The sequence below is a fragment of the Onychostoma macrolepis genome, chromosome 24 (assembly GCF_012432095.1).
Source record: "Onychostoma macrolepis isolate SWU-2019 chromosome 24, ASM1243209v1, whole genome shotgun sequence".
Taxonomy (NCBI): domain Eukaryota; kingdom Metazoa; phylum Chordata; class Actinopteri; order Cypriniformes; family Cyprinidae; genus Onychostoma; species Onychostoma macrolepis.
In genome coordinates this window covers 6,550,807-6,564,649 of record NC_081178.1, presented here as the reverse complement: position 1 = coordinate 6,564,649, position 13,843 = coordinate 6,550,807, and the positions used below count along the sequence as shown (strand labels likewise).

At 32.6% G+C, this 13,843-nt stretch overlaps 1 protein-coding gene across 2 annotated transcripts in view; it reads right to left on the bottom strand.

Annotated features, from left to right (window-relative positions):
- Positions 1–13,843, bottom strand: part of LOC131532905 (matrix metalloproteinase-16-like) — a 68,106-nt gene that overhangs the window by 11,847 nt on the left and 42,416 nt on the right. For both annotated transcript variants that reach the window (XM_058764749.1, XM_058764750.1), the window contains 2 exons: positions 9,625–9,842; positions 1,875–2,013 (listed from right to left, as the gene is read on the bottom strand). In XM_058764749.1, the coding sequence (XP_058620732.1) occupies positions 1,875–2,013; positions 9,625–9,842 (357 nt within the window). The remainder of the gene's footprint in view (positions 1–1,874; positions 2,014–9,624; positions 9,843–13,843) is intronic.

The following is a 13,843-nucleotide window of genomic DNA, read 5'->3' as shown; positions in this document are numbered from 1 at the left end:
TAGTTTATTATATTGTTTAAATAAAATTATTAGAAATATGCACAAATGTGAGACCCCTTTCTATACTGTATGTCATATGTCATGTGCATTGTTTCATTTGTGTGTCATGTTTTTTTTTGTTTTGTTTTCCCTAAAGCATTTTAAGAGAAAACTGTTGAAGCCCATTTCTGCCTCAGAGTACAAAATCAAAAGGTAATTTTGACTTTATTTCTCACAGTTTAAGGAATTTTTGGAAAGTTGATACACAAAATACACAATCACACACCAAAACACGGAAACAACCTGTAATTGTTCCATCCATCCATAATTCAGTCATCCCTCGTTCCTCCTGCACTGATCTGACAGTGGAGATGTGAGGTGTGCAGGCAAATAAATAATTAAGATGACAGGCATGGTGGGCTAAAAAGGTTCATTAGGCTCTCTGAACACAGGAGACCATTTGTCTAGTTGTCGAGGAACAAAAGCGTTTAGAAAACTACTGTGTTTGTGTGTGTGTGTGTATTTGTCATTATCTCATTTGGCCCAGCCTCTTCTTTTCCTCTTTAGCGATTTTCAACTCTCTCTTCCTCACACACACACACAAACACAAACACAAACACACTCTTTCTCCCCAATGGGAATAATATAGCTCTATATAATCAGGCCTGATATTTTCTACATGATTATACTGAAATTGACTGTTTTCCTCAGTTACACATGCAGAATGAATGTACAGTACTTTACCTTTCAGCTAAATACACACATTTCTACCTAAAATGAAATGAAAAAGACCAATTCAATTTTTTGTAAAGAAAATGACACCTACTTCTAAATGACTGTAATACGATTATCAATTACAGTCGGCTGGCGCCTTTGTGCGTGCAGTTGAAGAGCACACGCTACAGCACAGTACCGTTTCTGCGCTTGTTTGACTCGCGCCTGGCGCTCTGGCGAAGCGGAGTGTGCATCTGAAACGTCTCCCGTTTGATGTGGTCGTAAAAACATTCTGCGACTAAATAAATCCACTTCTTGACAAGAAAAAAGAGACACAGGCAGCAGACTGTAAATATTGTGAGTGGGGTGGCCAACCCTAGCCCTGCCCCTGCATTAATTGCGTTAAATATTTTTAACGCATTAAACTGAAAACATTAATCGCCTGCGTTAACGCACTCATTTTGACAGCACCTAATAAATAAATAAATAAATAAATATATATATATATATATATATATATATAATGTGTGTGTATAAATTGTGTATATAAAAATATATAGATTATATTTATTTATTAAAATGAAAAACAAATACAATTATATTTTTATATTAAAATACATTCATACATTAAAATATATAAATGATTATTATTTGGAATAACTTATTATTATTAATGACAAAATAATTAGAAGGAAATTAGATGTTTTTTGTATTTATTTTAATTATATATATATAATAAATAAATACAAAAAACATCTAATTTCCTTCTAATTATTTTGTCATTAATAATAATAATGATTAGCAATAAATACATTATTAATCATTTTAATTTGATAATATTTGTTGAACAAAATTTGTACATGATTATTTCCTAAAATATAAAAATATAAAATATAACCCATGTTCTTGACAGATTTGTGAGTTTCACCATCTTAGAGGTTCTCACACACATGCATTCTCTCACAGCCACTAGATGAACTCCTAACAGTGTTATTTTCAGCGACAAACTGCTGCCCGCTCCAGTAAAGCAGTGTGGATAAACCTGTGAGAGCCCTATAGCAGTTGACCTCTCTGTAGAAACAAGGTGAAGTCTCATCTTCACGCTGTTCCCTCACTATCTCTGAACTCAACTCTCCTCAAACTGCGCTGAGGGAAGTCGATCTGATGTGTAGAAATCTTACCTTTGAAGAACACAAATTTTCCCTTGCTGTTCTCATAGACGGCGTCGATCTTGGGTGGCAGACCTCTCCAGAAAACATTGATGAGCATGGGGTAACCGGGCATCACAGCATTATCTCTGACCCTCCAAAACCAGTGGTCCTTCATAGAGAGAAGATACAGAAAAAAAAAACAGCGTCAGACGTATCCCATAAGGCTTTGCATGTTGTTTTTTGGAGCACATAGTGGTCAATACAAAGCTTTAGAAGTTTAGTCTTCTAAACAGCAGCTATTCTGTTGTTTACAAGTCATTTTTTAGGCCAAAAAAGTATATTTTATAAATAACTCGAACCCAAACAGGAATAGTTTGAGTTGTGGCATCCTGGCCTTCACCTACTGTTCGGTCGCAGCTGCTCTCACTTCCAGCTCTGGAAAATCCCACGTCACACATCTACAGCTTTGATGCCACTGCTTTGATGTCTCCAAAGCTTGTTTAAACATTGGTGGCAAAACAGACAATCTCTCCGTCATCGCTCTGTGGTGGCCGTAACAATCGTTCCCTCCTGGGAAGCTGCTACTTATGAGCCCAGAATCAAAATTTATAAAATTGATTTATAAAATAATACACTGTGGGCAATTTTTGTGTATTTCTTTCTCTTTTTCATGGTTCTCGGCAGATGCAGGAGGCTTTTTAGTCGTAGTGAAGAGCAAAGGATGCAAGGATGCAAAGTGTGTAATTGATGTTTAGCTGTGTGTTTCTATCATTCTTGTGCTGCTGGAGAGGATGATGGGAAATCAAGCCTGTCGCCTCATAAACTGGATAAACGAGTAACATTTTCTGCCAAGCTTTATCTCCATTCGTTCCGAACCTGTATGACTTATTTCTTCATTGAACATAAAGTACTAATTTTGCAATGCTGCGATGATAATGGATCTCATATATGTGCATATAACATTTTAAATAGTATAAAATATTATTTATAATAATTTAAACTGTATTTATTAAGATACAAGTAATTAATATATATTACATTTAAATTTGAATAATTTCAATATAATTGAGAAAAAAAGTGCAATATTTAATCTCTTCATTCCAAATCTGTATGACTTTTTTTCCATATGCTGAACATAAAATGTTCAAAAATAACGTTGCTAAATATTTGCATTGTAGTAATGAAAATGGATCAGTAGCATTTTAAATAGAATGTAATAGTATTTATAATAATTTAATTAATATATATTAATAAAATTAATAATATATAGTAATTAATTTATATTTGTAATATTTTATTAAAAATATGTATAAATAATTCAATAATAAATAAATTCAATAATTAAAATAATGTAATAATAATAATAATTATTATTATTATAATTATTATTATTGTTAAGTAAGTAAATACTATAACGTTTGTGCATGATTATTAGCAAATGAGACCTAATACATTTTTGTACATTACAATAATAAACCTTGGGAAGTAAAATAACCTTAAAGTGAGAAAAAACTTTTAATGAGATTCTCAGAATGGTTCTCATATTTGTGCATAATTTAAATTGTTATGTAATTAATATATAATATATGTAATATTACTGGATTTACTTTAAATATCTTATGTATATTTATTTATATAATTATTATTATTATTATTATTATTAAAATATGCAGTTCTGTCAAAGCACCGTTAATCGCGATTAATCACATCCAAAATAAAAGTTTGTGTTTACATAATATATGTGTGTGTACTGATACATGTTTCTATTTAAGAAATGGTGTGTGTGTGTGTGTGTATATGTATGTATGTAAGTGTGAATGTGTGAATGTGTGTGTGTGTGTGTGTATGTATATATATATATATATATATATATATATAACATAAATCATATATAAATATGAATATTTATTATATATTATAAATATTTATTTTGGATACAATTAATCTGTTAATCAATTTTACAGCACTAAAAATATGCAATATTTATAATATTGTTATATTAAATGGATAAATAAAAACAAATAAAATGGATAAACAAGTAGCATTTTCTGCCAAACAGTCTCTATTTGTTCATTTTATGACTTTTTTCTTCTGTCAAACATAAATATATTGTGTAGTGTAGCCCAGCTGGAACATGATATCGACCAATCAGCATCCAGAAGCATATCTCTTTTAGTTCTAAGATAATTTGTTGTGCACCGTAAGTCTGTTTCACCAGGACTGAATCTCTCAGAATGCAATTTAACAGCAAGTTTGAGCAAAACATATGGCTCAAAGATGACAGCTCCATTATTCTTCAAACACACATTTGCTTCTCCTGACTAATCTTATGTAGCAAATTGAAGAATGTAATTTGACCATCAGTATCTCTAAAACTGAAGACGTCTTTCATTTTATCCTGCAGTAAGGCACTCGGATGACACTTCTTCAGCCTGCTCCTCGCTGACAGTATTTTGTACTCGATTATAGAGACGTCGCTCCTCAGATTTTGCACCACTACTTTGATTCCTCTTGTCCCTCACTGTAGCTAAAAATATATTAAACGGGCATTTCTTTTGCTAAATCCGACATCAGTAATATTTGTACAGCATAATTAAATTAGTTGTATAACTTGTCCCATACTCACTTAAATAATTCCTCAAATTTGATTGGGTCCTGTGAGCAGCCACCTAGCAACATACTAACAACCACTCAGAACACCTTAGCTACTGCATAACAATGCAAAAACAACACTCCAGTATTGTGGCTGTTTTTCTTCCCTTTTAATCACACTCCTACTCCTCCTCATTCTTCTCTTACCAGCCTCTTCTATCCCAAAACCAGAGAAAGACAAACACATTTGCCTGCCGCTCTGTAATCACAGGGAAGCCCACACACACAACAGTGACCTATGCACAACTAGCAAACGCCTGGTCCCTAGACGCACCACATTCATCTGCGTTTCATTAGTGTCTGGCTATGAGAGAAGACACTGTTGTGTCTGAATGAGTGAGAAATTACAGCCTCAGCATAGCTTCAGCTTTAAAATGGACTCATCACATTGATTTTTTAAATGATACTAATATTAATATAATTCTATTCATTTATTCATTTTTTTAATTTCATCTTAAAACTAGGAGATAATAATCACAAGACCTTAAAATGTAGGCTATTTCTATTAGGTGGTGGTGTGGGGTTGCACGAATTTTGGAGCTTAAAAAATGGGTCACAGAGCAAAAATGTATTCTGCTTCATTCTGTAAGAAAGAGTGTCTTATGTGACCCTCCGTACCACATTTTTTGGAACAGTCACTCTCAGAGAGACCATTATCTGGTACAAGTTGAACTGTCTTCAATTTAAAATATCTCTAATTTAGCTGTGTAACACAGAGGAGTGACATGTTAAATATAATGTTATAGTACAGAAAGCAGCGGTAGGATTAAAGTAATTGAAGCTCACGCTGTTCACTTATTAGGATCAGATGCCATTTAAAGAGCTTATAAAAAAAGAGCTCATAAAAGCTTCTATATGTGGTAGTTTCAAATGTAATATTCCTTGTTTAAATATAAATGTGCATATGTATATATATACATATATATATTTATTTAAGGGTCATTAATTGTTAATGGAATCATTAAGGAAAAAGAGGAATGGAAATGGAAGTAAAATCTGTACATTTCTCATATTTCCCGGCCCTACAGCTACATATCGATTTAATTCAGATTTCAGAAAAACGATCAATGAAAAATAATTAGATTTCACTGATTTGTTTGATTTTGCAGGATGATGCGGTAAGTTACGAGAGCTCAGATCCATGCAGAGGTTTAGTTTGTATCACACTGTATCAGCCAGCCAGTACTGAACTCTGGGATGTGTGCGGGGAGATGCACTGGGAAGATGAAAGCACCGCGAGCAGTGTGGTGCTGGGCAGGTTGAGAGCTCACTGCTGGGAGATCGGCCTCTATCTCTCTGTTTCACAGTCTACAGATCCCTCACTGGACTGTGAAACTCTCCTCACAGAAGTGGACGGAAGAGATCTGTCACCGGGCACAGACTTAAACCGCATCAAACAGCAGTGCTCAGGAGACGGCCAGTGAGTTGAGTGAGTGAGACACACTCTCCTACACTTCAGACACACATACTTACTATAGAGAGAGGGAGGAGGGAACTGACTGTTTATATTACTGGAGAAATGATAGAGAACAAAGCGTGCTTTTATTTACAACTGAAGAAAATGTACCTACGGGGTTTAGAGAATTTCATTTAGAGAATTAAATAACAACTTTAAAAAGATCATTTTTTTATTTTTACATTGTAAATTATTTATATTGCATTTTTATTATAAATACAATGTTTAATAAATATTAAACTTTTACATATTTTTTATATATATTTATTTATAAATTTCATAATTCATAACCTGTAAAAGACTATATTTATATTATTGTTTATCTTATATAATATTTATCTTATATAATTTGTTATAAATGATTTATAATGCATGTTTAATAAATAATATAAAATATAATTTTTAGTGCTGTCAAGCGATTAATCGCGATTAATCACATCCAAAATAAAAGTTTTAGTTTACATAATATATATGTGTGTACTGTGTATATTTATTATGTATATATAAATACACACACACACACACACACACACACACACGCACACACACATGCATGTATACATTTAAGAAAATATATCATTTTTATATTAAATATATTTATATATAATATAAATTATATGAATATAAATGTATACATATAAGTACATGTAAATATTTTCTAAAATACTTTATATGTGTGTATTTATATATACATAATAAATATATAGAGTACACATACATATATTATGTAAACAAAAAAAAAATACTTTGGATGCGATTAATCGCGATTAATCATTTGATAGCACAACATTTTTTATATATTAATTTATTCATACATTTATCATGTATATATAGTTGATATGTAGGTAAGTTACAGAAACTAAACAAATGTTTGGTATTTTCAGATATTTAATTGCCACAATAGTGAATTTGTGTCATTATCATTTGTCTTGTCTCAGCAAATAATGATATGCAAATAAATGTGATTATTAATCAGCATATTATGTAATTATTTTGATGATTTTCACACGATTGACAGTCCTAGTAATTATATTTTCAAGTGGCTGGAAGATTCTGTTCTCATATCAAACTTTCCCTGATGATCATGTGTCCCTCTGTGTAATTCTGATTGGTTGTCTGCTGTTGAATATATTATCTCTCTCCTCGTCTCTCAGTCAATCAGTTGCCAGTTGCATAAACATAGCCACTTTGTCAACTTCTCAGATTTAAAATAGACCAGTCTACATCTCTATGTAACTGACTTAAAGTTATGACCAGTCTTAAAGAAACAATTCGATGACTAACATGTATAAACAGTCACAGGTTTTCCATCCATAACCGTGAGCCGCCAATATGAGGATCTGACACTGATATTATACTGTGGATACGCTTCTGAGCTCAGATGGCAGACTTTAAGCATTTTACTGCACAGAAATATGTTTGTGTTATTGTCTAGCTGTGATGATAGACTACTCCAGTTTACAGCATGCGAGAGAGCGAGCCACTGAGCGGGTAAGTGAGGAAATGTAACAGCATTCATGATAGATTTTGTTTTCCCAGAGGCGTCTGCTGTGAAACTGGGAGAGGAGACCAAGTGACAAGATTAGAGCCCAACAAAAACCCCCTTCATGTGGAATAAATCGACACGTCAGCATGAGTTTGGAAAACTCACTGAAAAAGACACTTTCTATAAAGTCTGACAAACGAATTCATCTATTTTTACATGGAGAAAAATATACAGAAAACACTGGCTGTTTGTAAAGTAAGAGCACATTAAATCTGTGCTGTAGCCTTCAGAGATGTAAGCTCTGCTTCACAAACACACGCAGATCACAACTACTGGCCCCGGTCTTTATTTATATATGAACAAATATATCCACAAGTGAGCAAACTATACTTTAAGAGAGGATCAGCTTTTTTTAAAAAAAGGGTTTCCATTGTTAATCTGTTGACGTTTTCAGTACATCAACTTTTTTCCAATTGGTGCACTTGCCATATGTAATTTATTTTTAATTTTTTATTGTATTTATTTATTGAGTCATGGATTTTGGAGTCATCATCACCTCTTTGAAAACCTGACATAATAATAAACCTAAAATATTTATACATTTTTCATACATAATATTTTATTTATAATTAAAATAATTCAAAAATATTGAATTAAATTTAATTATTATTATTTTTTTTAATAATGTAGTTGTCATTTGTATTTACCAATAAAAAATTTAGGGCTGGTAAGATTATTTCAATATTATGAAAGAAGTCTCTTAATCTCATCAAGTCTGCATTTACTTGATAAAAAAGTAAAATACAGTAAATAAACAGTAATATTATGAAATATTATTACATTTTAAAATAACTGTATTATATTTGAATATATTTTAAAATGTAATTCCTGTGAGGCAAAGCTGAACATAGCTTATTATTATCAAAGTTGAAAACAGTTGTGCTGCTTAATATTTTTGTGAAAATGTGTCATTTTTTCAGGATTCTTTGACTTGTTTTTTTTTTTTCAAAGTTAAATGTTTTTACTGTAACTTTTGATCAATTTAATATGGACGCCTGTTTTCACCACTGAATAAAAAAAAAAAAGGTTATTGTGACTTTTTATCTTTTGATTCACTTTTTTTTCTTCTAAGAATTGTGAGATATAAACTCGCAATTCTGAGAACATATCAGTCTTTTTTTCTCCTCAGAATTGGACTTTAAAAAGTGAAATTGCAAGTTTACATCTCACAGTTCTGAGGGGAAAAAAGTCAGAATTGTGAGATAAAAATTAACAATTACCTTTTTTATTTTGTATTCACTGGCGGAAACGGGCTTCCATAATTTAATGTATCCTTGCTGAATAAAATGATGAATTTCTTTAAAAAAATTTAAATACTGATCCCAAACTTTCAGTACTGCATATGTATGTATTTTAAAGTAATATTTAAAAATACATTAAGTAATATTTGTTTCATTTTTAAAGATCCATAGGAGATGCAAATCTAACACTAATGCTTTGTCAGTGTACTTCAATACTGATCCTGGAGAAAAACACTTAAGAAGCCTTCTGTTGCCATGGCAACTTTTATATGTGAGTGTATATTTGGCACCATGTGTGTTCTGATTAACTTTTGATTACATAATATTACACAACATCACACAAAACTGCCATTTCCTACGTTATAAGTAGAACTAAACCGTGTAGTTTATCTCCTTTCCATGAGCCTCCCTTTATCTTTCTCTCACTGGTGAGGTTGAAGCTTTCATTAGCAGGGTCAGAGCGCTATAATCCGCACCCTGCCATCCATACAGTGATTGCTAACGCTCAGCTATCCTGATACACTCAACTATCACACTGGGGGGTTACTGACTCATTGAAGGCAGCTCTCAGGTTCAGCGAGCAAAGAAAAGCTCATTGGCTCTGACTAATAGGTCACTTTCCTTCAGTACAAGCGCCGAGAGAACAAAGAGAAAACACCCACACACAGGGAGGCGTAACGCTGGCTGAAACGCTTCCCGCGGCCGCCACGTGTGTGTGTGTGTGTTTGTCAGCTGAAGCTGCCAGCGCTCTAAACACAGCGTTGAAGTGGCAGTTATGAGACCATAAGCTTGAAATGAGCTCGTTTCATATTGTAATTAAGACATATGAATCTGTTTGTTTTGTGTATTTCTGACAGGCACTGAATGTCTCATTCGTTGGCTTACCTTGAAGACAAACATCTCCCTCCTGAGGATGGCTAGCGTGTTGAAGCCGCCGTCGCAGATGTCTGGCTTGGCGTTGGGGTGCATTGGTTTGTCGCCGGTCGGTATTCGCGGGGGTCTCGTCTGCCTGTCGTTTTTGCGTGGATCTGCGGGAGGGTGCGAGCGGGCCGGTGGGACTGTCGGTAGAGGTCTCGTGGGTTGGGGAAGTTTATCTGGAGGTCCTGAAGAGAAGGAGAGAGAGAGACGAGGGTTATCAAACACCAAATGTTTTCCAGTTTTAGTGATTTTTATCATAATTAAGGACGTTTGTAGTTAAAAACCTCCTCATAAATGGCAAAATCTTGTCTCATAATACATACAGTCTAAATTCAATATTAATGTGCCATTAGCTTTGCAATAGTAAACAGCCTACAGTTAAGCTAATGCACTACACTACTTTGTGGAATAATACATTTTTAGGAATAATACATTTAATGATTCTATAAATATTGTGTTTTATCATGATGCTGTTTTATTATATTTTATAAAAGCAAGCTTGAAGGGGTTTTAGAGGTTAAATGCAAATAATTCAATAAGTATTTAAATTAAATAAATGATAATAATAAATTAAATAAATGATAAAAATAATTAATAATTACATTGAAAAATATTATTATTATAAATTGTATATTATAAAAATAATTCATATTATTTATATATTTTTATTATTTATTTAATTCAATTTTATTTTATTTTGTAGTATATATATCACAATTATTTCACCAAGTAATATATTTCATTAGCCTAACTTTATAGTAGTTTATGATTATTGTGTTTGTATAAAATTTATAAATACCCCTTACCCATTGTAAACTGGTATGTTAATTCATCATATTTCTGTTGTCACTTTTGTAAAGACATATAAATAAATAATTCTATAAGTATAAGTATTTAATTTAATGAAGAATTAAAAAAAATAGTACTTTTATTATAAATCTTATATTATAAAAATCACCTTATTTATATATTTTTCATACATTATATTAGATTTTTATTCATATTGTAGCAATATTACAATTATTGTATACATTTTTATGTAATATATTTCATTAGCCTAACCTTGGCTCAGTTTATGAATATTGTGTTAATATAACATTTTTAAAACTGATTACATGTGTATATCAGCAATCTTTATAGCTTTAAATGTTCAATCAACAAGTTTTGTCATTTAAAAAAACGTTTTAAAAAGATTATATTTTACATTTAAATTATAAATTATTTATATTGTATATTTAATATATGTGTGTGTGTGTGTGTGTGTGTGTGTGTGTGTGTGTATTAGTGCTGTCAATCGATTAAAAACAAAATTAACTAATTAATCACACTTTATTGTGAAATTGAATCCCACCTAACATTAAAGTTTTTAAATATACTTTAAATATACTTTTATATTGCAATAATTTCACATTCATTCTTCAAATGAATGTACAAACAACATATTTTTTATGACTGGAGACCAGTATCACTGATACCAAGTAATACTAATTTCCCCTAATATTTAACCATTGACTATAGCCATTAAACATTACATTATAATTAGGAGCTATCAATTTTAACATTTATTAGACTTTAAAAATAACTTCTAATTTAAGTGAACTTAAAAGAATCTTCACATAAACCCATTATAATAAATGTTATATTTAGCTAGGCTACCTGTTCCCCTCAGCACAAATATACAGAAATTGAATAAAGTTATCAAACACTAAATCCTAAACTAAATACAGGTAAATACATACAGCTATATAAAAGTAATTGATTTCCTCTTTTTTCTTTTGTTCTTGATGAACAGACATCACAGCAGCTGGTTATTAGGTTGTTTTGGCTGCTATTTCTTTAAGAGCTGTCGCTGCTGAATGTGACACGGATCTGACACGCATCGTATTTTCTCTCAACTCTACCTTTTCTGACCCATTTCAGTCTCTTCTAATGAGCTGATGAGTTGAATCGAGTGTGTTAGATGAGGGAGACAGTGCTGGGCTGCTCCAGGACAGTTTTGAAAACCATTTCAGAGACATGTTCTTAATGTAACTCATATATAACATATTACATGCACGCACAGTTTTAAGGCAGCTTTTATCGCCTTTTTGGTAACTGACCACGACATTGCATGCACGTAATTTATTTCGCGCTTTGATATGAATTGATACAGGCTACAGCGCGCGCCGGTTTCCGCACTTGTTTGACTCGCGTCTGCCGCAAGTGAAGCTGGAGCGCGCATCTGAAACGTCTCCGGATTGATGTGGTCGTAAAGACATTCTGCGACTGAATAAATGCACTTCTGGTCAAGAAAAAAAGAGACAGAAAAAGCAGTTATGAGTGGGGTGGCCAACCCTAAGCTCCGCCCCTGCGTTAATGGCGTTAAATAATTTTAACGCGTTAAACTGAAAAAATTAATCGCCTGCGTTACTAATTTTGACAGCACTAATATATATATATATATATATATATAAATATTTAGATTTATATATTTTTAATCATACATTGTATAACATTTATTATATAATATATATTATTTTTTATTGTATTTTGAAAATAAAGGTAAAAGAAGCTAGACAATCTTGTTGAACAAATAAATCGGTTTTATAATATTCATCTGGACTGTGGTATAAAAAAAGTGCTATCATGTGCTCTCGCATCAATTACAGTGCAGCATACACCTCGATTATCTGTGGACTCATTATCACAGCACAGCAGACGGCTGACCCGCGCTGAAGAGTTCAAGCTGTTAGCACAATGAACTAAGACGTCAGATTTTTGGAAGAGCCGACAGAACGCTACGAGAGGTCAAGAGGTCAAGAAATCCTCTGTGACAATGAAAGGATAGGTGATTAAATGGAGAAAATAATGAATGATTTTAAGTATGAATCAGACAGGAGGGCGGCCTGACAGGATTAGCCCTCTGGAGATGCAAGCGGCCCACAGAACCACAGAGAGAAGTGACTGTCTGAAATCAAATCTCCTGAAATAGAGCGAGGATTACAGCCCTTCACGTTACATAACGCAGGGCCAACGAAACAGAGATCTGCTCTGGTGAGAGTGATGGATATTGAGAGAACGTGGTTGGGAATGTGTGCGTGATACATAAGATGTATGAGTATCTCCACCCTCAGCGGTCTCATCCTGTGTCAGGAGGAGGAAAGAGGAAGACCAAAGGGACGGATGTTGGATGGGGTCCAGGAAAGAGGATCTGAACATCTCAGGAACGTGCATTTTAGTGTTTTTCTGGATGGGGGTGAAGGAGCAGAGGGAAACATAATGCAGTAGATTTTTATATTTTATAAGAAAAGCATGAATGGTTGCCAGGGTGTTGCTATGTGGTTGCTAAGGGGGTTCTCATTTGAGCTACACACTGAGGTTTAATATTTAGTGTTACACTGTTAAAAGAAATTGGTGTAGGATTTCCTTTTAAACATTTTACTAGACAATTTCACAAATAACTACACTGCAAAAAACTTTTCTTACTTAGATTTTTTGTATTATTTCTAGCCAAAATATCTACAAATTCTTAAATCAAGAAGGATTTTCTAGACAAGTCAAAATTAAGTGGGTTTTTGCTTAGACCAAGCAAAATAATCTGCCAATGGGGTAAGCAAAATAATTTTATTTCAAACATAAAACAAAACGACAAGTAACTATGCAAACTTGTTTCCGCAATGGAATAAAAAATAAATAAAGTTAACTGCAACTTTTTAAAATTTATTTTATCTTGACTTTTTTTAATCTAGAGTTTATATCTTAAAATTGACTTTTGTCTCACAATTCTAAAAAAAAAACTTTTTTAATAGGTTGCTACTTACAGATTCTTGGTCGCACAACTAAACAACATAAGACTGATATGACGCTATCGATCAAAAAGTCACCAGCCAATGAGAACCCACCACTGCTAGCCCCGCCCCATGAGGAATTTATGCCAGAATGGCGAACAAAAAGGTAGCGAAAATGAAGACTTCAGAAGCGTTAGCAAAGCCATGCAGCTTATTTAAATACGGTCAAAAATGTTTTTTGGGTTTTTTTGCAGTTTGAAAGATAATTTATTTTCAGTTTAGATTTTCATTAGTTTCTTGAGAAGTTACATTCAGAATTAAAGACCAAAATCTGATTCCATAAATTCAGAGAAAAAAACTCTAAATTGTCAGATGTAAACTCATGACTGAAAAGTCAGAATTGTGAGATAAAAAGTTGA